Source organism: Diadema setosum, chromosome 15 (genome assembly GCF_964275005.1).
Source record: "Diadema setosum chromosome 15, eeDiaSeto1, whole genome shotgun sequence".
NCBI lineage: Eukaryota > Metazoa > Echinodermata > Echinoidea > Diadematoida > Diadematidae > Diadema > Diadema setosum.
The window spans coordinates 18,158,618-18,183,878 of record NC_092699.1 but is presented as its reverse complement, the minus strand read 5'-3'; the positions used below and the strand labels follow the sequence as shown (position 1 = coordinate 18,183,878).

At 38.2% G+C, this 25,261-nt stretch overlaps 1 protein-coding gene across 1 annotated transcript in view; it reads left to right on the top strand.

The window, feature by feature from the left end:
• Positions 1–25,044, top strand: part of LOC140239253 (lysophospholipid acyltransferase 5-like) — a 41,056-nt gene extending 16,012 nt beyond the window's left edge. Inside the window, exons 3-12 of the mRNA XM_072319130.1 lie at positions 2,884–2,990; positions 12,939–13,073; positions 13,834–13,941; positions 14,825–15,007; positions 17,356–17,442; positions 18,362–18,528; positions 19,424–19,571; positions 22,438–22,593; positions 24,058–24,161; positions 25,020–25,044. Of these exons, the coding sequence (XP_072175231.1) occupies positions 2,884–2,990; positions 12,939–13,073; positions 13,834–13,941; positions 14,825–15,007; positions 17,356–17,442; positions 18,362–18,528; positions 19,424–19,571; positions 22,438–22,593; positions 24,058–24,161; positions 25,020–25,044 (1,220 nt within the window). The remainder of the gene's footprint in view (positions 1–2,883; positions 2,991–12,938; positions 13,074–13,833; positions 13,942–14,824; positions 15,008–17,355; positions 17,443–18,361; positions 18,529–19,423; positions 19,572–22,437; positions 22,594–24,057; positions 24,162–25,019) is intronic.
• The last annotated feature ends 217 nt before the right edge of the window (positions 25,045–25,261 follow it).

The following is a 25,261-nucleotide window of genomic DNA, read 5'->3' as shown; positions in this document are numbered from 1 at the left end:
CTTCACCAACTTTGAAAGGCGATGAATTGTCTTCATTTGTATCAGTGACAGGCCTTGTATATTTCAAAAGCGTTAACAAAATGTACAATTATATCACACCAGGTCCTGACAACTCAAGTCAATAGTCATTTGTGCACTCGTGAATGTAAATACCATTCAACACTTTTCTTTCATCTAAACTTTGTATTAGATTTAATACAGTGAATTCAAGATGTGTTACGGTCTTGGAACATTTGTGGCACCAATGCAAACCAAACTTCATTTCAACTTCAGTTAGGTTTTCAGATACAACATGTGTGTGTCGATGTTTGCAAGATATTTCTGTTCCTTCATCTAATCTAGGATTTGAAAAAAAAGAAGGATTTATTTATAATAAAATGTAGTTGTCCCTGTGTGTAAGGCCTGCTGCGAGAAGTTGTCAAAGATGCTTTCTGTACCTGTTGTCCATTAGAACTGAACACTAATCATTTCTGCGAGCCATTTCAGGTGAATGCAGCAGCAGAGAGGAGAAAGACTTAAAAATAAACATGGAAAAATCTAAAATAATCTGTCATTTTTTTCAACATAAATATACACAATCTTGTGGTTCTAATCTTTGACTTAAAGATTGTGCATCTGCACAGGGCTGAACTGTGAGCTAATCATCAAAGTTTAGATGTTCAAGCTAATCCTTAAGATTTACATAGAAATGTTGTGTGAACCTAACTGTTAACATAGAATGGGACACCATAAGATTTATGGAATATTGTATGGTGTTTGTATTTGAGGTCAGGTATATCAAAGGTTAGGGATGCGTAAGTTTGGGTTACATGGTTTAAGACAATAAATACCAAGAAAGCAAGACAGTATTGGATGGGGGGGGGGGGGGAGGGAGGGAGGGGAGAATGTATTTGTGTATAGTGTGTGTGTCTGCGTGTTACCATGATTGATATGTGTTGATACAGAAGAGACAGAAAGTGGAACGAGATGAAAAGTGAAGGAGGGTAAAGAAAACAAAGGAGGTTTTGGTTGCGATGTGAAGGCATTCGTCAGTCTGAAGTTACAATAGAGCCATTTGAAGTCACTTAAAATACAGTACTTCACAACTATTCTTCATCACATGCGAGACATGTATAGTTGGCTTGTCTGTACCACCAAAGTGCATCTGTGCCATTTTGCAAGGCCATGGATATCTACAATTACACCCCCCCCCCCAAAGAAAAAGAAGAAAAAAAAAGATCCATTCTGCTGAGTAATATGAAGGATATGAGCTGGATTTCATTACAGCGTATTTGATATTTCAATTCACTGGAGTCCCATTTGGGCTAGATATGATGTGATTTAGGGTGCAGTATGAGACGAGCATTACGCTTTAATTTGATTTTGTATACATAGGCAGTAAATGATATTCAATTGTATGCGGTGGAGACAAAAGGATGTTCCATTTATAGATTTCTTAATGGGCCAATATAAACCAGTCAGATATGTCTGGATTGTTTTGAAAGTATAATTCTTGCTTACAAGTTAAACTGTCAGCTATATATTCGGGAAGGATTTGTATCATGCAACCGTATGCAGGTATTTCTTAGGTGAATTGCCACCCAAGTAAAATGTTGATGGAGTAACTCTCATTATAATCAAATGTATGGAATCATGGCAAACGTTTCATTACAGTGGGACATAAAATGAGGAAGATGAATTTCAAAATTTCATATCTCATGAAACATCATATTTGATTGTGACCACTGCGTGCAAATTGGATGAAGCCATGATGCCATTGCCTGATAGTCATCCCACTGCTTTGTTTAGAATCAACCCAGAATTACAATGATAATGAGTAAAACAACACACAATTTTATAGCATACATGTATAAACATATCAATATATAAATATATTAATATATGTATATAAAATATATGAATATAAAAGAATGAACATATAGATATATTGATGAATTAATAAATGAATGTATAAAAATGTATGATTTGAGAGTGATATGATTTGTATGTTGCTAAGGAAACAGCAAACGTTTGTTAGTGAACAGGACCGACGGCTTTACGTTCCTCATAAAAACGGACTTAGCAACAAAGGATAGAGTGCTGTGGACAGAGACACAGCTGTGGCTGCTAGGTGACTTGAACTAGGCACCTCATAATTGAAAGTCTGTGGGCTTATCCACTGAAGCACAAAAGCCCTTAAATATATTTATATTGAATTGGATGGCTATGAATGGGATACCAGGGAATATTGCATGAGTTAGGACCAAATATTGCACTCATCTTCTATTCAAGTGTAACATATTCCCTGGTATTCCACGAATGAAAGCAATCCAATAATTGTTGACAATAGAGCATACAGTGTGTACATCCGAATGTAAAACTGAGATATACGTGTACATATTAAAGAAAAGAGTAAGAGAACACGTCGATTGTGAACCACTCGGGATAAAGAAAATCAAGTGATCTGACTGAATTATGGAACATGTATTGGGAGTGTAAATGCAGAAGACTGTCGTCAAATAAGCATTTATAGCTTGAAGATACAACAGCTGTGAAAGAGAAGGTAGAATAAAATGCTCTTCAAGGTAGAATAAATGCTCTTCTTCATACTGAGTCCTGTGTTGTAAATTAATCAATTTTTTTATACAGCAGAATTTTCAAGGGTGGATAGGAGACAGGATTAATACCCAAAATCTCCTGTTTAACCCTTCTTATCATGCTGAGTGTCCATGAGCACAGAAAACCTGATAGCATTGTACACACTGTCCACAATCCCTGGCACAGAAAAGGTTTGGGGGTCTAGCACTTTATCCCGTATATCAGATCACTCCAAGGTTGAGCTTTGAGTACTATTCAGAAGGTATACCATTATTCATCATTATATGATTTTATTTTTTCTCTCAGGACTCGACTGCTTACACTACGTCATCACCATCGTGGTCAACTTTCTGCTCCTGCAGCTTATCGGTGGAACGAGGTTGTCTGTGCTCGTATCATTTGTCTACAATATGGTGAGTTTGCAATCAACTCTTCAGCACCTACAAACAGTTTTCTAGCAATATTGTGCTGTGACACTGACTGAAACAGTCTAGATGAGTTTCGCATGAATTTGCTTGGCTTTAGAAAAATTGATCTTGTATTAATGGAGACTTAATATATTAACATTTTAATGGAGACTAGGGAAAATACAGGATGACATGAACCAGGCGAAAGGAGATGATGTTCACTATTCTAAAGACTTGTTAATCCAGAAATTATATACGGTTCATTATTTCAAACGCTCATTAAACTGAAATTGATATGTGGTGCATCATCATGTTACCTGTATAAAGTTGGAGATATAAAAGGAAGTAAAATGCGCATAGAGCTGATTTTTGTTTTTTTCAATATCTAAAACTTAGTAAGTCTGTTTTCTAACTGTTGATTCTGTTTGAAAATATTTTGCATGTAATGAAGTAGGATTAATTATATACCAATTTAAAGATTAGCATCCAAAGAACTCAGATCTGCCTAAACCCCAAAAGTGATTTCCCTCACATATGACTTTCATGATGACCCATCACAAATAAGGTAAGCCTGCTAATTAAAAAATGAAAGAAAGGCACACACTAATGAAACTGCAAAATTATTCATCTTGTTTTGTTCTAGATTTAATGGAGCTTCTGAGTAACACACCTTTGTTTTTTTCATTTTTCGGATTAACAAAGCTTCTGAATACCAAACTTTTTTTATGCCTCCGCCACGAAGTGGTGCCGGAGGCATTATGTTTTCGGGTTGTCCGTCCGTCCGTACATCCGTACGTACGTCCGTCCGCTTTCGTTTACGCGATAACTTGAGTAATATTTACTGGAATTTTACCAAACTTGGTCCAAGTATGAAGTATGATGGGGCAATTATTTGATTAGATTTTGGGTGAAATCGGCTGAAGGTCAAAGGTCAAAGGTCAAGGTCAAATCATGAAATTGTATCCGTTTACGCGATAACTCAAGACTGGATGGAGCAAATTTCACCAAACTTTGTTGGAGGATGATGTATGATGGGACAATTACTTGATTAGTTTTTCAGTGAAATCGGACAGAGGTCAAAGGTCCAAGATCAAGGTCAAATCCTAAAATTTATCTGTTTACGTGATAACTCAAAACTGGATGAAGCAGCTTTCACCAAACTTGGTCCAAGGATGATGTATGATGGGACAATTAGTTGAGTAGATTTTAGTGACATTGGCAAGAGGTCAAAGGTCAAAAGGTCAAGGTCAAATGCTACAAATGTTGCAATTTCCCCCATATCTATGCAATGCCCGAAGGTATTTTCTTGAAACTTGGTGTGGACATGTACTACTGCGTAAAGATTCTCCAGAGAGAGTTTCATGTCATAAGGTCAAAGGTCAAAAGGTCAAAGGTTAGGTGAAAATGTTGCAATATTACTTTTCTCTCAAATGCTTCAATGTATCTTCGTGGAACTTGGTACATATGCATGTACTGTCTGGCAGGGATTATCTAGGGAATTTAGGGGTCATGGGTCAATAGTCAGGGGGTCAAAGGTCAAGATCAACTCCTCAAAATTTTACTATTTCCCTCATATACTAGTATATGCAATGCTTGCATTATTAGTTTCAAAACTTAATACATGCATTACCTAATGGAGATTCTCCGGGAAATTTCCAGCCAGAAGGTCAAAGGTTAAGGGTCAAAGGCCAGGTTTCAATGCCCCCCCCCCAAAAAAAAAAAAAGAAAAAAAAAATCTATTTTGTACCGTCATCACACTCTTTCTTCGTACCTTGGAAATTACTCATTGCATAAACTTTCACAAAATTCCCCAAATATGTGTACCTGCACTCTTAGAAAATTATAGCAAACCCAGTTTAAGACATTTCTGACAAACCTGTCATTTCAATATTTTGCCAGTTATGTGAAACTGTCATGGATCACACATTGTGAAGACATTGTACTATACGCCTATTGGGAGAATCATGCATTATGGCGGAGGCATCAGTCGCCATAGCGACATTTCTAGTTTCATTTTTGGATTAACAAACCTTCAGAAAAATTAACTGTAAGTGGCAAAGAGATACACACCTATCTAAACTGCACATCCCACGCGTGTGTGCACATATATGCATTCAAGGGCAGCCATGGGCCGTTTGGTGACTTGAACAGTTCATTATCAAATTGGCCTATACAAATACATATTAAAGGCATAATTTACCATTTGCAGATGAAACAAAAACCCAGCATTAGTGCTTCAAAATAGTTCTAAAATGTGAGTTAGGGATAGAATCATCCAATGCAAAAATTTGAACCAGTATAATCGTTAAATACACAAAATGTGAACAATAGTTATAATAGAAATGTTTCCAGACTAAACCGTCTACAGTTATGGTTTAATGAGAAAATAGTGACATCTCCTTATATTTTAGGCTTCATTGCAAAAATTTTATATGGCAGGATGTTTTGTGATACAACTGACCTACACATGTAATATGCATCAGAGGTGATATCTTGAACATTTCTAAAATCACTGCTCCCAAAGGTAAACAGGACCTTTAAAAGTGTATTAACCCATTGAAGACTAGTCTTGTGTATGCTCAGGCAGGAGTCTATGGGAAGTGTGTGGTAGCATAATCTGCTCACCCTCAGTGGGTTAAGACACACACAGAATGGTTAGAATTTTTATCATACTTGGACGTAAACTTTAATTGATATTTATCAAATTTTGAAGTGTTCCTTGCTCCATGTAACAGTGCTATTGGTCGTAAACACATATCATATTTAGACAAAATGATGCCATCACTGTACAACTCTACCATTAAATGTGAACACAAAAATATGATGAATATCAATGCTTTTGAAGAACAGTGCAGCAACTATAACCCCATCCCTCTAGCCACTGAGTAAAGAAAGCACATTAGATTGACACAAACTGTATAATACTGGTTGCAGTCAGTTTCTTTCTTTCTTATCCCTCCCCCCCCCCCATTTCAAAAACGAAACTGCGAACTAATATGATAATGAAGACTTGTCTGCAGGTCACTTGGAAACTTGTGAGGTGATAACCTTTAGTTTCCTGAATTCTGAAGAAACCTTCAGTGTTTTCAGCTTTGAGAAAGGAAGGAAGTTATCCCATAATGGGTTAAATGTAAACCTTTCTGTGTTACATGCAAAGGGCGTCTATCGGTCGGTTTAAAGGTAGGATCCCAATTTGCAGTTAAGCACTGTGAATGGGAGGTTTCTTAGTGAGCAATGAGCTCATTCTCGTTTGCCATAAATGTCATTATTTTTATGCAATGTGATGCAGTGATTTTTGAGGATAGACCTGCTTTTGGGTCATCTACTGGAATATTTCTGAATTATTGAAGGGAAGGAAATTCAAGAATGCTTACTTTCTTGATGTTTAACATGGCAGTAGTATTTTTATCGTTAAAGATGGTAAAATTAATGCGATGCCACTTCCCAACTCACAGATGAACTGCATCACTTAAATATTACATTATTGCCATTAATTTGATATCGCAGAATGAATTCCTGGTGATTTGTCATTTCCATCCTTGCAGTGTCAAATCTGTTTCTTGTTAAGAGCCCTCCTTCACTATTAGTGTATCCTTGTATAATAATAAGATAATAAACAATCTTTTTTACAGCACATTTCCAATAAACTGATCAATGGGCTTTACATTCAAATTCGTCCCAATGACAAAATCAAAAAGCATATAAGAACTTGATAATGTTTTGTTGTTGTTTTTTTTTTAAACTGAGGGCAAAATGCCTGCAGAACATACATCCATAGAAATTAATATTGCAGTTACAGTACCCAAAGCGAGTAATCATGGCAATTTGTAACACATTAGACAAACAGAGACGTAGATGCTACCATTTGCTCCATTTTGAGCAGAAAACGTTTGAGCTTATCATTCAAATGACATCAACCTACATTTGGTATGCAGGTTTTGCGCAACTCAAGACGATGCATTCTGTTCTCAACAGACATGTGATACACACTCTTCCCACTGGGCACACAAAGACTGCAATACATGGTACAGTCATTTTTGCCCTGTTGGGATCATATTATGTTTGATACACCATGTAGGGATGCAGTGTATACAATGACATATAAATATGCAATGAATAAAAGTTGACATATTATTGATATGTTAAAGGTCCTGTTTACCTTTGGGAGCAGTGATTTAAAAGATGTTCAAGATATCACTTTTGATGCATTTGTGTAGGTCCGTTGTATCACAAAACATCCTACCATATGAAATTTTTTGCAATAAAGCCTGAAATATAAGGAGATATCACTATTTATCTCAAGAAACCATAACTGTAGACGGTTTAGTCTGGAAACATTTTTATTATATGTTTTGTATATTAAACAACACTTAACATAGATTATACTGGTTCAAATTTTTACATTGGTTGTTTCTATCCCTAACTCACATTTTTGTGAGCACTAATGCTGGGTTTTTGTTTCATCTGCAAATGGTAAATTATGCCTTTAAAAAGTCATTTCATATTTAATGTAGGAACGTATAATGACATACTAGTGCAATGGATAAGACATGTCATATTTTGATATGTTGAAATGTTATTTCATCAGTTAATGCAGTATAGATATTCAGTATGTAGGCATACAATCTACAAAATTACCCTTTATGAAAAAAAAATAGGTATCTCTGTACCCCTGAGTACAGTGTACCAAGTGAAATAATGGAGATTGGAAGGGAATCCATGAATTCAGACTCGCATGCACTGCTGGTAGATCAGTACATAATGTACATGAGCCACATGACATGGCATGTTTACATGTATGCCTTGTAAATATTTCATCAATGCATATTTGAGGTGAGGCAGATCTATACAAGTTTAAAGGCCTCTTTCCACTCAGTCACCAGTTGACCCACCCCTTGCCTGGCCGTTAGCTTTAGTGTAACAAGGATGCTTGTTGTGGAATATAAGCCTAAGCTGCAAGACTTGGCAAGAGGCTGGCAAAAAGAGATTTACTTCCTATAAAGGAGACACCATCTTATCTTATCTTTTATTTTATTTTATTTTATTTTATGTTATTTATTTATTTATTTATTTATTTTTTTTTTGGGGGGGGGGGAGGGGTTGAGACATGTAGGTGTGTAATTGCATTTAAGTCTAGCCAACTTTGGATTGGTATGAGGCAGACTGTGTTCAGAATTATGCATAAAAGGGAAGTCAGGCCCATTTACACACCCACCAATAGTCACGATTATATCTGTATTTCAATTTGACTGGTGACGGTTAAAAACAGGTTTCTTTTTCTGTTCGCAGACATGATAATTGCAACCATTAGTGAGACTCAGATAGCGGTCCATGCACCACATATCGTGCAATGATTCTGATATACGGTAGGCACAGTCGTTTGAGATACGAAGTGTATGAACATTGAGTGATATTGTACTTGGTTTTTTTTTTTTTTTTTTTAGTATCCCACAATGCAATGCAATATTGGACAAAGTCAGATCAAATTCAGAGACTCGTGCATGCGCTGTTTGTCCGTGCTCAAGCGTGGTTTGGGTTGTGATTTGTCTTCATGAACCGGTGCATTTTTTTTTTTTTTTTGCATGATGTGTGAACAAGACTGCAAAAGAGCAGAATAATAATAATGATAATAATATAGACATGTATTAGATGCATAACATATCCACTCTAAGGTGCTCAAGGCGCTTACAATTAATGTTTATTTACAAACTACACAGTCCGACGGTATGTTACATATAAGTTCCTACAGCTGCAACACATTCATACTCAAAGAAAGGTAGTCAAAATGTGCATTTTCGGTTTGAATTGCGATTTTAATTACACTTTTTCATTCTGTGTGATTTGTCCTTTTGTCCACCACACTACCTCATCCTATTTCTTGAGATTTGCATTTCCTGATCTGCCTCAAGACAGATGGCTGGTTTGGATTTCAGTGTTTGCCGTCTCCATGTTTCTTTTTTTAACTTCTGTCTCAAGTAAGCCTGAGCATCAAATTACCAAAGGAGCCTGGTATCGCAATCGAAGAAAGACACATTGAAAGGCTGACTAAAAGCCTTCTCTACCCAGCCTGAGACAATGTCACAGAGATTTTATTTATAGAGATTTTGGTGAAACATACTTGTCAGTCCCATCAATCATAAAGTAGGTCAATTAATGAGGGCTATTATGACATTGAAGTAACTATCATGGAACTACCATGGCAACAAGACAAAATAATACACATTTCCAAACCAAAGAAACAGGACCTTTATGCATTTCAGTGTTAAATAGTAAAGATACAGATTATCCATCATAGCAACTCTCATGGCAATACGAGCTAAAATCCTTTTGGATTTGACTGACTAGATGTTAACATGTTAGTTCTTTGTGTGGTCACAGTTTTCAGTTTAATTTACCCAAAATGCAACACACTCCAAGATTGTAAAACTCTGCCTCAACCGTATTCATGAACAATTTGCAGAGATGCCGACTGTTGCTTATATTTGCTGTATTTTGTACCATTTGGTTTTTGCCGAAATATTGTGTTTCATTGAAAATATTTTTCCCAGTGTATATTACTACACATGTCTATTGTCGAGAAGGTAAAAATATCATTTTTCTACCAAAAATATGACATTTCGGGCCTCAGAATACTACAATGCTGTTTGCAAAGTTAGTATCCCTGAATGTGCAGTATGGCTGCAATAGATGCATACATACATTCCTGTGTCTACTGATCTTGCTTTGGAAAGTCTGTACACGATCAACAATAAATCAAATCTTTTTATGAGTGTTTTATGGCACTCACTGTCGATTGCCAGAACTCATCAAGCCTCTACAAGTGGTACCAATTACTTTTTCCAGATGAGTTTCCATCTACTTTCAATTCAGTTAGATTTTGAGACTTTGTATTGTGCTCTTGTAAGCTTGTCACATCACAACTAGTTTCATTCAATCATAGAAGAGCAGTGTATTCTCACACATTGCTGCAGTTTCAAGTGTCTGCCATTTACAAGAGGCCTGTCTGCACACCAAAAAAATCTTAATCATTTTTGGAATTGATTTTGGCAATGTGTTCTGCAAAGACCAATTAATTCTTGTGTGTGGTCACATGCACTCAAAAACACAGTCTTGATCTGCATCGCACTCAAAAATGCAGTCTTGATCTGCATGGCAAAGTGAGAATTGGTTGGTCGTGATTTGAAGGGAAAAAAAGACCCTTTGCAATGATTTACCCGTTGAGTGTGTGTACGAGGCTCATGAAAATGACATTTATTTGTTTTTTCACCCTGTGGTTCAACTCGCTGCACTAAACCTGTGGCTAAGGGTTACAAGAGTTCATGGTTCGGTCATTGTTTAGGCATGCACAGTTCAAGGTTTAAAGTGCTTTGCAGCCAAGTGATTTCCCCCCCCCCCCCCCCTTTTTGCCAATGTGTGAACTGCAGGGAATAAAATCAATATTTGCATGATGATCCAAAAATAAATAATTCTTGTGTGTAAAGGGGCCTGAGGATAGTGGTTTCTCAGCATTTTGCCAGTGTTTGCATGCTTATTCTACAAGTAGATGTGGAAATCATTGTTTAAGTAACTTCTGCAAAGATATTGGATGCAGGTAGTCACTTGAAATCTCAGTGACCATAGAGGAAATATCCATGATCACATTGCTTTTACTTCTGAAAACTCCCATTTATCTTCTGATGATTCAATATTTTGTTAATGTTTGCCATAACTGTATTGCCCGTTACACAGCGTATGTACATTGATAATCAAAAGGCTGTATTCATGATCTGATCACTAGCTGAACAATTGTATGTGTTTGATGGCTTGAAATTGCTTTCCATGTCTTGTACACTTGTGCAATATAACATTTATGACCTGTTACAATTTGTCAGCTGAGAATGAGAAGGGCATTAAGTTGCCTCAAACACTATGGGCTTAGTAGTGCTCAACCTAATGTCCTTCGCATTCTCAACCGACGAATATATAGTTCTTGAATACAGTCTTATATAGTACAGTTACTTATGGTAGATTTAAAATGAAATATACATTGGCTCCTAATTTGTAGCTGTAGGGTAAAAATTTAGTGTTTATTTTTCGCAGCAATCATGCTCTTTTAGCAGTATGCATGGTGGTATTGCAAGCTACACTATTTCCAAAAATAAGAGTGCACTTTGGGTTATTATTATTATGTTTTTTAAATGTTCGTGACATGTACTTGTACAGAAACCAAAAGCAACAGAGCAATAAGGCAAGACTATCTTCCCACTTTGAGTGGGAGGCTACATCTGACCCATCACCATACCATTTTTATTATGCCTCCGCCACGAAGTGGTGCCGGAGGCATTATGTTTTCGGGTTGTCCGTCCGTCCGTCCTTCCGTCCGTCCGTAATGAATTTTGTGGACAAGGTAACTATCGAAACCTGTTGAGGTATCCTAATGAAACTTGGCATGTATGTGTATTAGGGGGTGAAGTTGTGCCTATCAACTTTTGGGTGCACATGCTCAAGGTCAAAGGTCAAAAGGTCAAGGTCAAATACATAAAATTTCACTATTTCCACCATATCTATTGAATGCCTGAAGATGATTTCTTGAAACTTAGTGTATACATGTATTACCCAATTAAGATTCTCTGGTGAAAGTTTGGGTCATGAGGTCAAAGGTCAAAGGTCAAAAGGTCAGGGTCAAATACATAAAATTTCACTATTTCCACCATATCTATTGAATGCCTGAAGATATTTTCTTGAAACTTAGTGTATACATGTATTACCCAATTAAGATTCTCTGGTGAAAGTTTGGGCCATGAGGTCAAAGGTCAAAGGTTAAAAGGTCAAGTAAAGATATTAAAACTTCTTTTTTTTCTCTGTACCTTGGAAAATTGTTCAAGGTATCTTCATGGAACATAGTATATACATGTACTGACTGGAAATGATTATCTAGAGAATGTAGGGTTCATGGGGTCAAAGGTCAGGGGTCAAAGGTCAAGTGCAAGACTTCAAAATTTTACTATTACCCTCATATTTATGCAATGCCAGCAGGGTTATTTTTTTACACTTGGTGTATGCATGTGTAGCCTAATAGAAATTCTCTGGAAAGATTTTTTTTTTCTCTTTTTGCCTCAAAGGTCAAAAGGTCAAAGATCAAGTGAAAGTGCTGAACTAACTTTTTCCTCCATATCTCGGAAGTGGCTCAAGTTACCTTGAAACTTAGTACATATTATGCATGTTCTACCTGAAAGTAATTATCTTATGAATTTTAGGGTCAAGGGCCAGATGAAAATGGTAACAATTTACTATTTAATTCAGAAATTGCACTTTTTCTCCACACCTGTACCTTGAAAATTACTCAATGCCTGAATGTATGATTGGGTCAAAGTCAAGTTAAAGTCCTTAAATCCCTAGATACATGCTCTCCTATTCATCCAATTAAACCTACGTCAAGGAAGGTGAACATTCAACACATTTGTGACAAACTTGTCATTCCAATATTTTGCCAATTTTGTGAAAATGTAATCACACAGTGTCCACATGTACTATCTAGACCTATTGGGAAAATCATGCATTATGGCGGAGGCATACCAGTCGCCAAAGCGACATTTCTAGTATAATAATGGAAGTATGTATGTGGGGAGGGTTGCCATTGAGCAGATATATAGATATCCAATCACTCTCTCCCTCTTTCACACACTCTGTCACTCACTCAATCAGTCAGTCAGTCAGTCAGTCAGTCCGATCAATCAGTCATTCTATCTATCTATCTATCTATCTATCTATCTATCTATCTATCTATCTATCTATCTATAGTTTGTATTTATCTATGGAATATTTTCCAATGCATGGAGTTCTTATGCCTGCTTCATTTTGTTGTGAAGTATCCAATATATTATGTATTCACAGAATATTCCAAGTGTCATTTGCCATTTCATATTCATCCATTGTTTTCTTCCCTTTTATGATCTGTAATTCTTCCAATGATAGGGCTATCTCATGATCTGCTACCTGAACAAGAAGGAGGACTTTCATGCCCTCTCTTGGGATACTCCTCAGTGTGTCCTGTGCCTCAAGGTTATAGGGATGGCCTTTGACGTCTACGATGGACACAAACCAAACAAGGTACCTCGTCTCTTGTCACCCATTTTCTCCTTCTCCTCTTGCCTTAGCATCCTCAATGTTATTTTTATGGGGGAGGGAAAAAAAGGAATTGGGCCCTTTTAGGAATAATATGCTCCAGTCAGTACTGATATCAAAATAATTAAATTATATTGTTGACAAATCAAGCCAAAACTATATTTCGAACCCATACTAGTAGGATGTATCCACAAGGGAGTTGGTAATAATAATTGTCTCTGTGGAAGATGTCTTGGAATATAATTCCACAAGGGAGCTCATTGAACGAATTAATTTCTCCTTAGCGGAGCTCATAAATAGGTCTCCAGAGCCCTCGCATCCTCACAGTTGAGACGATTCTGTCAATATTGTCCCAGTGTGTGATGGATGCTTGCATGGTAACGATGTATTTTAATTGTAATTGCAGCAGTGCAAGCTACAACTGTTATCTCCAGAATACCAATTGTGTTAAAGATTAATCACAGAGGAGAAACTGGAAGATTTTGTCCAGATTCCCCACTAATTGGCACTATACATGTTTCTCTTTCTTCCCTTTTTTTTTTGGGGGGGGGGGGATGGGGGAGGGAAGTGATTTTTTTTTTCTTCTTCTGAAGAGAATTCCATATTTCAATTTCATACGTTTTCTCTGAAGAATTCATAAAACAGTGTCATTTTTCACATAAATGCTGATATGCACTGTTAATCTCTTCAGTAGCCATACATATACTGTTTCTTTTTTCTTGTTTTACTTGAATACATTTCATAGGAAAAGCTAAACAGGGATCAGAAGGAAAACTGCGTAGTGGAGATCCCGAGTCTGCTGGAAGTTAGTGGTTTCTCCCTCTTCTTCGCTGGATTCATGTCTGGTCCTCAGGTGAGAGTGAGACCACTCACTATGAGTGAATGTATGAGAAAACATTTTGCAAGAAAGTCATATAATGTGATTCATGCAAACTTAGACATTGCCTTCAATGAAAATGATTTCTATGTTGCAGATTATTCCCAATCAGTCTAACAGCATGAAAGTAATGGTATATTTGTGGATGATGTGAAATCATAAGTATGTGAGGTTTAAAAAAAAAAAATGAAGTACCTCAAATGAGAAAAGTGAAAACAAAAACAGCACATACGTAATGGTTTTACTTCAAAAGCTTGAGATGAAAGCGTTATCTGATGTCTTTGTACTCAAGAGTCACATGTTTCTAAATCAGTCCACATTCCAGAAGAGGTGACACTCTCCCAGCTGAGCATGCCTATATGAAGAACAGACTCTATTCTCTTATCAAATTCCTCAACATTTGTCTGTTTCATTGTCTGTCTATACTTCTGTCTTTTTATCTGATTGCCTCTTTGTATCTGCTTATTTGTTATCTATCTTCCTATCTATCTATCTGTCTTTCTTCTGTCTATTTATCTATCATTTCTGTCTGTCTCTCATTCTGTCTGTTTATCCATCTGTGTGTCTTCCTGTTGGTTTATCTATCTGTGATTCTGTCTGTGTATCCTGTCTGTCTATCTGTCTTTCTGTCTATATCTGTTTCTATCTGTTTATCCGTCTTTGTGTCTTTCTGTCTGTTTATCTATCTGTGTTTCTATCTGTATATCCTCCTGACTCTCTATCTGCCTGTCTGTCTGTCTGTTTATTTATCTGTGTTTCTGTATATGTGTCTTCCTGTCTATCTGTCTGTCAATCTTGTCTATGTACTATGAATTTGTCTGACCGTCTGTCTGTCGAATCTGTCCGTGTGTCTTCACAGTTCTCCATGCGTCAGTACCTACTGCTCACAAACTGCCAGCTGCTGCCCAAGTCTGAGATGAAGAACCCGTCAAACCTCGTCCCAGCCGCCAGGTGTTTCCTCCTGGGCCTCATCTACCTATTCATGACTATTGTGTGTAAGCCAGTCTTCAGCAACAAGTACCTTCTGAGCAGCGAGTTCAAGGTAAGAGATATAACTGTCAAGGAAATATGCCAATTGAAACTAGATCAAGTGGGAATTACAGACATTTGTCAAAACAGACAAGGGCTATATGTGTTGGGTACTTCAGTGGAGCGTGATCATTAGGTATGATTGCAACATCTTGTTCTTGTTGTTTTTTTTTTACAATGACACAAATATGAATGGATAAAACAGTAACCTCAGTAATCCTCATTGAGCTTGTTGAGCTGTTGAGAAAACTTGGAAAGTTAGACTAAGTCCCTGGGCACATAAAAGGTTAATTAAGTATATTATATTTCACTCTGCATTCTGAAGCTCTGTGCAAGAAAAGACAAATCTGCATTGTTTGTTTGTTCATTTCCATCTGAGAAGATGGCTGGATAGCCCATATTCAGCTATGTTAAGCTGGTCTTCCATGGGGTCCAGTTGGATGTGAGGTGGGACCACTTCACCGGGTTAAACACCCTGCTCTTTGCGATGAATGAATGAAGCGGGATCTTTTACGTGCATGAGTTGTTATTCTCTCATACACGGGACCTCCATTTTATGTCCTATCCGAGGGACAGAGTGTTTTGTCTCTTGCTAGAGGGGACGGTATGCTTACACACAACATTGCTCAGTCCAGACTTGGTTCGAACGCGCTACCGACTGAGCCAACTCACCGCCCTTGGTCAGTGTATGTCCAATACTGATTATGTGTATTTACACAATTTCATTTAGTCTGTGTCCTAATGAAGAAAAATTGTATGTATGTGTATTGCTTTGTATTATTTTATGTATATTACTTTGTATTACTTTATATGGAAATAAAATCATTTGAATTGAATTGAATTGAATTGAATTAAATTAAATTAAATTAAATTAAATTAAATTAAATTAGATTAAATTGAATTGAATTGAATTGAATTGAATTGAATTGAATTGAATTAAATTAGATTGAATTGCATTGAATTGAATTGAATAGAATTGAATTGGGTAGAAGTACCTTGCTGCCCTCTTCCCCTCCGACAAACCTGCTTTAACCCTAAAAGGGCCGGGGGGGGGGGGGGAATCCGCCCCCCCTTGACGTTTCGCGCTATAATTCTGTTACGCGAGAAGGCCTTGTCGCGAGGCTTCTTGACTTTGTTTGTTCAAGTCTCGCGCAACTTTTGAGACCAAATTTGCGACGTCCATGCGTACTTTTGCGAAGCCACGCCCATTTTTGTAACGGAATGTCGCCCCAAAACAGGCACAATTTTGTGATTTTGTGTACATTTCCTATGGAAAACAGTGCTCTGTCGTGAAAGTCATAAAAACCTGATTATTTTTACAATTAATCACTTTCATTGATTAGTTTTGTGCTAATTATGGTAGAAAAGTGGTCAGTGACAATTTCTAATGAAAAAACAAAGAAAAAACAAAAGTTGAAAAACAAGGAAATACATAAGAAATTCTGAAAACAATAAAATACATAAGAATTGAAATGAATTTTGGAAGTTTTCGTGATGTACAATCGTTGAATATGCTGCAACAGATTTACAGACCAAAAATTAGACTCTCAATGCTTTTAATTAGGCTAAAATATGATCTTGAGCTTAATTTGCATAATTAATTAATTAAAATTAGAAACTGATTGTTTCAAAAATCTTATGACACAATCTTGTAGATTATGACGCAGGTCTCACGCATGCAAAATGTCATCGCGATCGCGCCACCGATGGCCGAGATCTCAGGGGGAGCGGAATCCATCCCCCCCGGCCTGAGCATAGCCAAAAAAGCCCGGCCCCTTTAGGGTTAAGTTGAAACTGGTAAACAAATGCACTTAATGCAGATACAACAGTTAGCTACAGTTACTGTAGCTGAAGACATTCAATCCCATGATTAAGATTGAAACCTATTTTCAGAAATGAGACCGTGATCCTAGCCTTTGACAGAATGAATTTTGTGGATGGGAATGAAATCTTCAATCAATCAAACATTCATTTGTCTTTCTAAATGAGATGCTAGATTGTACACTTGTCAAATTTACTCCTGTAAAACACATTAATATTGCAGCAGGCACATTAATTACAATTATCAAGTTAAACACTGATGGTGTATCACTTCATGTGGTTCTAATGAAGAGGAAAAAAGTACATCCCATTAGGCAGACCCGCTTTCCTGATACTGAGAGATAAAATGATGCAAAAATCAGACTTGCGTGATAATTGTCAACCAAAATTATATCTGTTTCCCTTGGAAAACATATGTGATTATACCTGCTACATGTAACAGAAATTCCGCGAAGGATGAATAATGATCGAATAATGCAGACGGGATAAAAAAAGTCATCAAATCTATCATGCACACGCTCTGCCTCCTTGCTCCTCCAGAACGCATCACCGGTGTACCGCGTGTATGCAGTCCTTCTCTGGGGAGTGTTCGACCGCAGCACGTACATCACGGCTTGGCTTATGGCAGTAAGTTTGGGATGCAGCCATTTTCTGCCCTGGTTCACCCTGTGGTGACGGATTTTTTTTTTTTTTTTTTGTTTGTTTGTTTTTTTTTTTTTTTAACCCGCTGAGGACGAGTCCCGAGTATACTCGGGCAGATGCCTATGGGAAATGCGTGTTGTAGCAAAATCAGTCCATCCTCAATGGGTTGATTTTAAAGGACAAGTTCACCTTCATAGACATGGGGATTGAGTGAAGGCAACAATATTAGTGGAACACATCAGTGAAAGTTTGGGGAAAATCCGACAATCCGTTCAAAAGTTATGAATTTTTAAAGTATCTGTGCAGTCACTGCTGGAGGAGAAGACTACTACAGTGTATGATGTCACTTGCGTACAACAATATAAGGAAAATAAAAAGAGAATTTAAAAAAAAAAATTTTTTTGAATAAAGTGTACATTTCTTCAACATGTTACTGACTTATGTTAGGGGTAAATCAAGACATGAATAGATGCTTTTGGTTGTAGAGTGAAAGTTCAATATAATGAGGTTTGATAAAGCAAGATACCTGATACAACAAGGTAATTTTGCAGGTCTCATTCCTTTTAATTCCTTTTGTTTTTATCCCTGATTTAACAAGATGCCAGATATACATGTAACAATGAAGTTTCAGCTGTCCCTTGCAGCTTGTTATGAAGAGGTTCCCCAGTAGCAGTACTAATAATGCCTCTTTCAATTTCATGGTTGGATACGATTTGAAAGGGAAGCATTGGTTTTATGGGAAAGTCATTCCCCCCCAATGAACACCCTTTAATTTTTTTTTTTTTTGTGAGAGGGCAGCATCATATTCAGATTTTAGAGAAAAAAGAAAAGAAAAAATATGTTCTGATCATGATTATCCATGCAGGGGTTTAAAAAGCGATAATGTGTGCTTGCCACTGTCCAGGAAGGGAGCTGTATACTGACCGGTCTGGGCTACAATGGAGTGGACAAGCATGGCCAGAGCCGCTGGGATCACTGTGAGAACATCAACGTGTCCAAGTATGAGACGTCGCTCACATTCAGAGAGCTCATCTCCTCCTACAATGTCAAGACCAACCAATGGGCACGCAGGTGAGGAGAACATTCAATCATGTATACTTGACAGAAGGGTTGCTACCGTGGTAACTCTAGTCCTTTTCCATGGTGCTTTTTAATTTTCATTGTGCAGTTTCTACCAGGCACTGTTTAAACCATGAATTTTTGCATGCATGAAACTTTTGTGAATGCCGCGAGAGGCCAAGATTTGCGAAAGTTAAATGCACGCTAAAGTGTTTGTCTATACAATGATTTAAACACCAATTGCAATTGAGATAAAGGCCGTCAGCTCTGGTTCAGGAAAGTTTCATGCTGTGAATATTTCTGGTTTTATAGTGTTTTGTTTGAACTTTTGGAAACAGTTCGTTGGTTTTAAGAGAGAATTAAAACAAAATGATGTATAAAGTGTACAAGTGACTATGGTAATTGAATGACACAAAGTGAGCCAGTGAAATTAATGTTTTCATGTACGGAATACAAATACTGACATTGAAGGAAAAAAAAAATATGATGCAAAGATAACTTAATTGGGAAAATGCTACCACCAAATAGGAATACTACCAAAGAAGTTTTGTCTTACAGACGGATTCAGAGGAACCTCGTTATAGTGAGCTGCTTGGTACCACTGAAATGTCCTGGTTATATCGGTTATCTCATTTTATCAGGGATAAAAACAAAAGAATATAGAGGAATGAGATCTGCAAAATGATCTCGTTTGTAGGTATCTCATTATATCTGACCTCATGGGAATTAGATTGCACTGTGTCAGTAAAAGGTGCATTCGTGCGTGACTGCAATGTTCGTGGATTTGTCAACAAGTGTGGATAATTCAAACAGATACGTGGATTTGTCAACAAGTGTGAAAAATTCAAACAGATACGTGAACATGCAAATAAACCCACTTTAATAAAGCCTCTTATTTGTTTTGCAGGCACGTGTATCAGCGTCTGCGATTTTTGGGAGTACGCCCTCTCTCCCAGATGCTCACTCTGCTCTTTCTGGCCTTTTGGCATGGACCCTACACCGGCTACTTCCACGCTTTCATCTTTGAGTTCTTTGAGCTCTTCAGCGAGGAAGCAGTGAGTTCACTATCACACACCCCGCGTTCACATTAGACCCCGTGTTGTGGGGACAGTCACCAGAGATCTTATCTTTTTTACGACTGACCGTCCACACTACTATCTCATCTGTCCCTGAGCTGTGGGGGCAACTGGGGCTTGGGGCGAGCTCTGCCACTTGAAACCAGGCATAGCGGATGCGCACATTGCATGAATGCAGATGCACGCTATCAATTTCGCCCCAAGGTCACTCTCCTCTCCAAATCTTGTCCCCAGACCCGACTTGCTTCGAGGGGACGAGGGGACAAGTCCCAGCGAGCGTTCACATTATGGTTTTCGAGGAGAAAGTCCCACAGTGCGGGACTTTCCCCGTGCTGCGGGGACTAATGTGAACGCGGGGACTATCTCCCTAATTTTACCCTTAACCCATTGAGTACGAGTCCCGAGTATACTCGGGCAAGTGTCTATGACAAATATGTGTTGTAGCAAAATCAACCAGTCCTCAATGGGTTAACTTAGTTTGTTTTACCAACAGGTGCATTTTTATGTTAGGCACGATGATTATCTTCCTTGTATGGTATCTCCTTACGGGAACCTAACAACAAAACTAGGAAAGTACTCGGAGAGTGCAAACCTCCACCAAGCAGCTCATTTCCACCCATTCACACATGTTAAAAATCACCCAATTTCCCAATGATAAAGAAGCCTTGTTTTTACCTCATATGCTTCCTGCTGCACAGCGCCTTGAGTAGAGCACATGCTTTAGTGTGCGTATGCAAACCGTCAATATGATTGTGCAGCTCGAACTACCAAGTTCATTAACCCCATTTGCCGAAACATTATTAAAAAAAAATCCTTCAAAAATTGATAAAAATCCAGGATGACTACCAAACTTCAATCGTCCATTCCTTGTGCAGACCTCCCAACCATACTGAATTTGGAGGAAAGAATCTGAATTTGACCATTCCCAGCTCTTGTTTCAACAAGAGTTTCCTATTTTTCTGGATGATTTTACTATACACTTCTATGGAAATTGCTCTTTCTTTCCTACTTTTGAGCCAAATCATCCCTATTTTTCAGTCAGAAAGGTTGGGAGGTCTGCTTGTGTCATTATCAACTTTTTGTGTAAGTTTCAACCAAATTTGTTCGCAACTTACATACAGACATAAAACTTATGCCAGCAAAAACATGACATCTTTGGCACAGGTAAAGATATAGGCTTTCTTGCATGGGGAGCAGTTGGGTCTTCAGTACTTCCTGAAAAGCAGCTACTTTCATAATTGCTTATGAAGCATTGTTTATCAAGTTGTTTTTTCCTGTGATTTTTTTAGAACTAACATCTTGTTCCTCTTCTGAGCAGTACTGCGTTATTAAACAGTGAGATCTAGAGATTTCCCTGTTTCGTTTTCAATCCTTTGTGTGCCTTGAGTGCTGCTCAACACAGAAAACCCCGAAGCGTTTTGGACATTGTCCAAAGTCCCTGGCACAAAAATGGTCAATCCTCTAGTTCCTATATATTTCCTGTTGTTGTAGAACAGAGTTTGAAGTGGAAGCTGCCATTTGTAGTTCTGGAAAAGAGCATATTGCCCATTCTTGCATGAATGTCTAATTCTCATGGGAATTTACATTTTCATCTCTTGTTTTGAAAGTAAGAGAAGATTCAGGAATACACTGATGTGTATACATACTGGATGTGTGTAAAATTATTTTGTCTCATCACTTAGATAGTTGAGTTTGAGCAAAGTATTTCTACTAGAATAATGTCCCAGGCTGTGTGCTGGCTAATAACAGTATGTGTACATGCAGGGCTCCGCACTAACTTTTATTTTTGGTGGCCCAAAGGCAAACATCCGACCTTTTTTGGTGGCCCAATCAGGCCACCAAATTCTTCATTTCTGAAATTTTGGTGGCCCGACGTGCGTTTTTGGTGGCTGTGAGCCACCGGGCCACTGTTTAGTGTCGAGCCCTGGTACATGTATCTGATTTCTTCAACCTTTGTGTGCTTTGAGTGTTGATTGGCACAGAAAACCCCAAAGCATTGTCCACACTGTTCAAAGTCCCTGACTTGTATAGACCGATTCTGTGACGCGCTATGTGTATTTTTGGCATGGGCAGCGCCATTACTGCGGTGTCTCAGCCGACCCCCTCCCCTCTCCCCCACCCCCTTCCGCGCGCAGAATGAAAAACTGATGCATGGTTGTTTTAGCCAATGGGCATCTCGTACTGAGTGCGCGAATGCTTGCGTAGTGGGCGAACCTTTGTTACAAGTGCGCGATAAACATGTTGCCTGGGGGGTGGGGGAGAGGAGGGGGGGTCGGCTAAGACACCTCAAAATGAGCTCATGGCTGCACCCAGTGCCACAAATTGTCTGCTGCCCTTAACGAACCCGAATCGGTCTATATAATCTGAGGTGGGAAATTGCACAATCCCCTCCTCAAAATTGATGATTCTTGTCTCTCTTGCCATCAAACTACTGTCATTCTTGATATGCAGTGTTGAGGACTGGGGCAGAATTGAGCAGAATTTGTCATTTCTATTTACCCACCAGGGGCCCGTTTCATAAAACTTGTCATCAGTGACAAGTTGTCATAGCTGTGACAAGCTACTGAAATCCTTGCATCTGATTGACTGATAGAAGATTTGTCATAGAAATGTGGCAGTTGTCACTGATAACAAGTTTTATGAAACGGGTCCCTGTTCTGACAAAAACAAAAGAAAGCAGATACAGTAACAAAAAGCTCATGCACAGCAAATCAAGTTTAAACAAGGCAATGACAGAATCAGGCATGGACACACAACATTGATGCATCACTTTAATACAGATTTTTCTTATTCTCTGAGCTTTTCACACAACTGTTCTTTTTTTTTCTCTCTCTTTCTTCTTCAGCTGATGCAATTTTGGAAGATGCTAGGACTTGGCCCGGTGGTCGTCGGTAACACCAGCTACATCATTGCATTTCCTCTCCTGCGAATCCTGATGCTCCTGGGATTTGCTTACCCTTTCATCAGCTTCCAGTTTCTTCTCTGGCCCACATATAATGAGGTGAGATCTTCTTAACATTCTATGTGATGTTTTTATTTTCTACTCAGAATTTCTTACTATTATGTCTTTCTTTTCTCCTCTGGGCTGGTTTTGATACCAGACTTTGTGCATGGATTTGCAACAAAATTGTAATAATAAATTCCGGAGTGCGTCATATATTAGGGAATAATTTTCCAACTCAAATTTGATTTCAGCTGATGAACAATATTTCAAATGGTATCCTGTACACTTCTATGGAAGAAACCTGCTACACAAAAGTTAGTTTGTGTAGCAGTGGTGTAAAAATGCATAGCAAGTTGCAGTGCGATACCCAGGAAAGTGCAACTTAACCAGTGTTCCCCTCCCATGTCAACTATTTTTTTGTAGCATTGCTGAATCTGTAATTATTTATATCAATAGAATACTATTTATTTATCGATGGCATGATTTACATGCTGTATTGCAAAGGAATTACCAAGAATTGCTCAAGTCATGCATTGAGTCTGCACATTTCACACAGAACTCTGTGATTTCTGGTCTAATCATGCAGATTTGTAATGACACCTGAGATACAATGTATGGTCCTCCTGACCAGCCTGCCTTTTTGCACACGCACACTTGAGATAACACAAAATATGCTCAAACATTGGGCGCTAAGTAAGGACAGTGGTTAGTGGGGGACAAGAATGCTTTTAATACAATGCACATTTGACCTGCTTTTATATATGACACACCCGAGCCAAGGATGCAAAACGCCTGTTTGTATTTTATACTACTGTATACGCCGTTATTTTTGCATACAGATATTTTCGTGAATGACGAGATCATGGACATTTTCGCGAGATGTTGTTTTTGCGAATTGACTCCGACGCTTACGTTAATGCTCTATTAACAAAGCACATGAAGACAATTTGGCGTGTTGTTAGATTCGCGATCCAACTGCAATTCGCGAAATTCGTGAAAATTAAACCCTCGCGAAAATAACGGCGTATACAGTAAATCATGATGCATACCAGGTATGCCTATGTGAAAAATGAGATACAGATGCATACAAAGCAGTATGCAAATATTGTCAATGGTTTACATTTGCAATCATGATAGAGGAGATGTTACCAGTGTGGACTGTGTGTCCCTCATGCTGAGGTGGCTCAGTTGGGAACGTATCTGCCTTGCAGTCAAATGGCTCAGGTTAAAATTCCAGTGAGCCTTGCTGAGCAATGTTGTGTGCCATCATACTGTTCTCTGTTTTGGGATGTCTCAACCATTTTAAAACCGATTTCCATCAAATACACTTTGGATTCCACTTAGAATTGAGTGCTCTGGAACATTTCATAAAGTGGCTTCTAAGTATCTCACAAAAAGTTTAAAGCCTAATCCTCACCTCAACAAATACTATACCATCCCTTTAAGTGACTAGCCATCTTGTCCTGTTTGGATGAAAAATGAAAACAACAAACAAATCTTTATTAAATATTGTTCCACCAGGTGTATGCATCCATCTTCTTCATTGGCCACATCGTTTTTGTCGTCCTACCACTCATCTTTCTTCTTGTCATCAAGCCCCTTCATCTAGCCTACACATCATTACGGTGAGTTGGAGCATTCATGTAGTGTGAGTTCCAGCACTGTACGTGCACAAAAATTTTCAATGTATTCTCATACGTTGAAATCCCCATATGAAGTGTGTCATCCTTAAAAGACTAGTTCCGAGTATACTCGGGCAGGTGTCTATGGGAAATGTGTGTTATAGCTCAATCACATGTCCTTAATGAGTTAAGTGTTGGAATTTCCAAATGTCAACATGAAAGACTGGGTAGGGTTGGGATTCATGGGTTCTGTTTCATAAAACTTGTTACCAGTGACAAGTTGTGATAGTTGTAATAAGCTACTTATATCCTTGCATGTGATTGGCTGAGGGCAAATTTGTCATAGAAATGTGGCAGTTGTCACTGATAACAACTTTTATGAAATGGGACCCTGATTGAATAAAAATTCATTCATTGCCCACCGAGGTACAATGTACATTCAAATACCAGGCATAGCTCCCATCAGCGAATTGTGCATCAAAGCTTACGCTCCTTGGTAACGGTTGCAATTGGCTGGAATCAAGATTCTCTGTCTCTGTGTGTACTAACGTAGAGATCAGTGATAAAGCAGTACACAATTCGTATGGGGATTCTTGAATATATCCGAGCTTGGCCAGCCTCTCCACTCCATGGTGTCCCATGGTACCAGGTCTTTGATATTTTCAGTGATATGTGAGATCTTGAAGTGTCTTTATTGACTTGAGTGTTAGAAATGAATACACAGCAAAACAGTTTATGAAAAAAAAAAATCAAAAGAAGAAAAAAACCTTTACTTCATATGTTTACTGGATGTTAGCAAGTTCTGCTTCTTTCATACGTGATGATATATTAAGCTTTTCTCCCGCTGTTGTTGTTTTTCAGGGCACCGAGTTCAAAGTCCAAGTAAACATGGGGGACAAGGCTGTACAGTGCCACCACTTGTTGGCTGCTGGCCACAGTGCTGGTTCGTATACGCCATAAACGTGCCACGCGCTCCACCAGTGTGACGGGCTGTGTTCATTGGCCGAGGATTCTTGTAAGCTTGCATTGCGTCGCTGTTGCCTATTTATATGCCAGATGCTCGCCAGCTGTAGCAGTTGTTATTGTTGTCAGTTTCGTGTTCA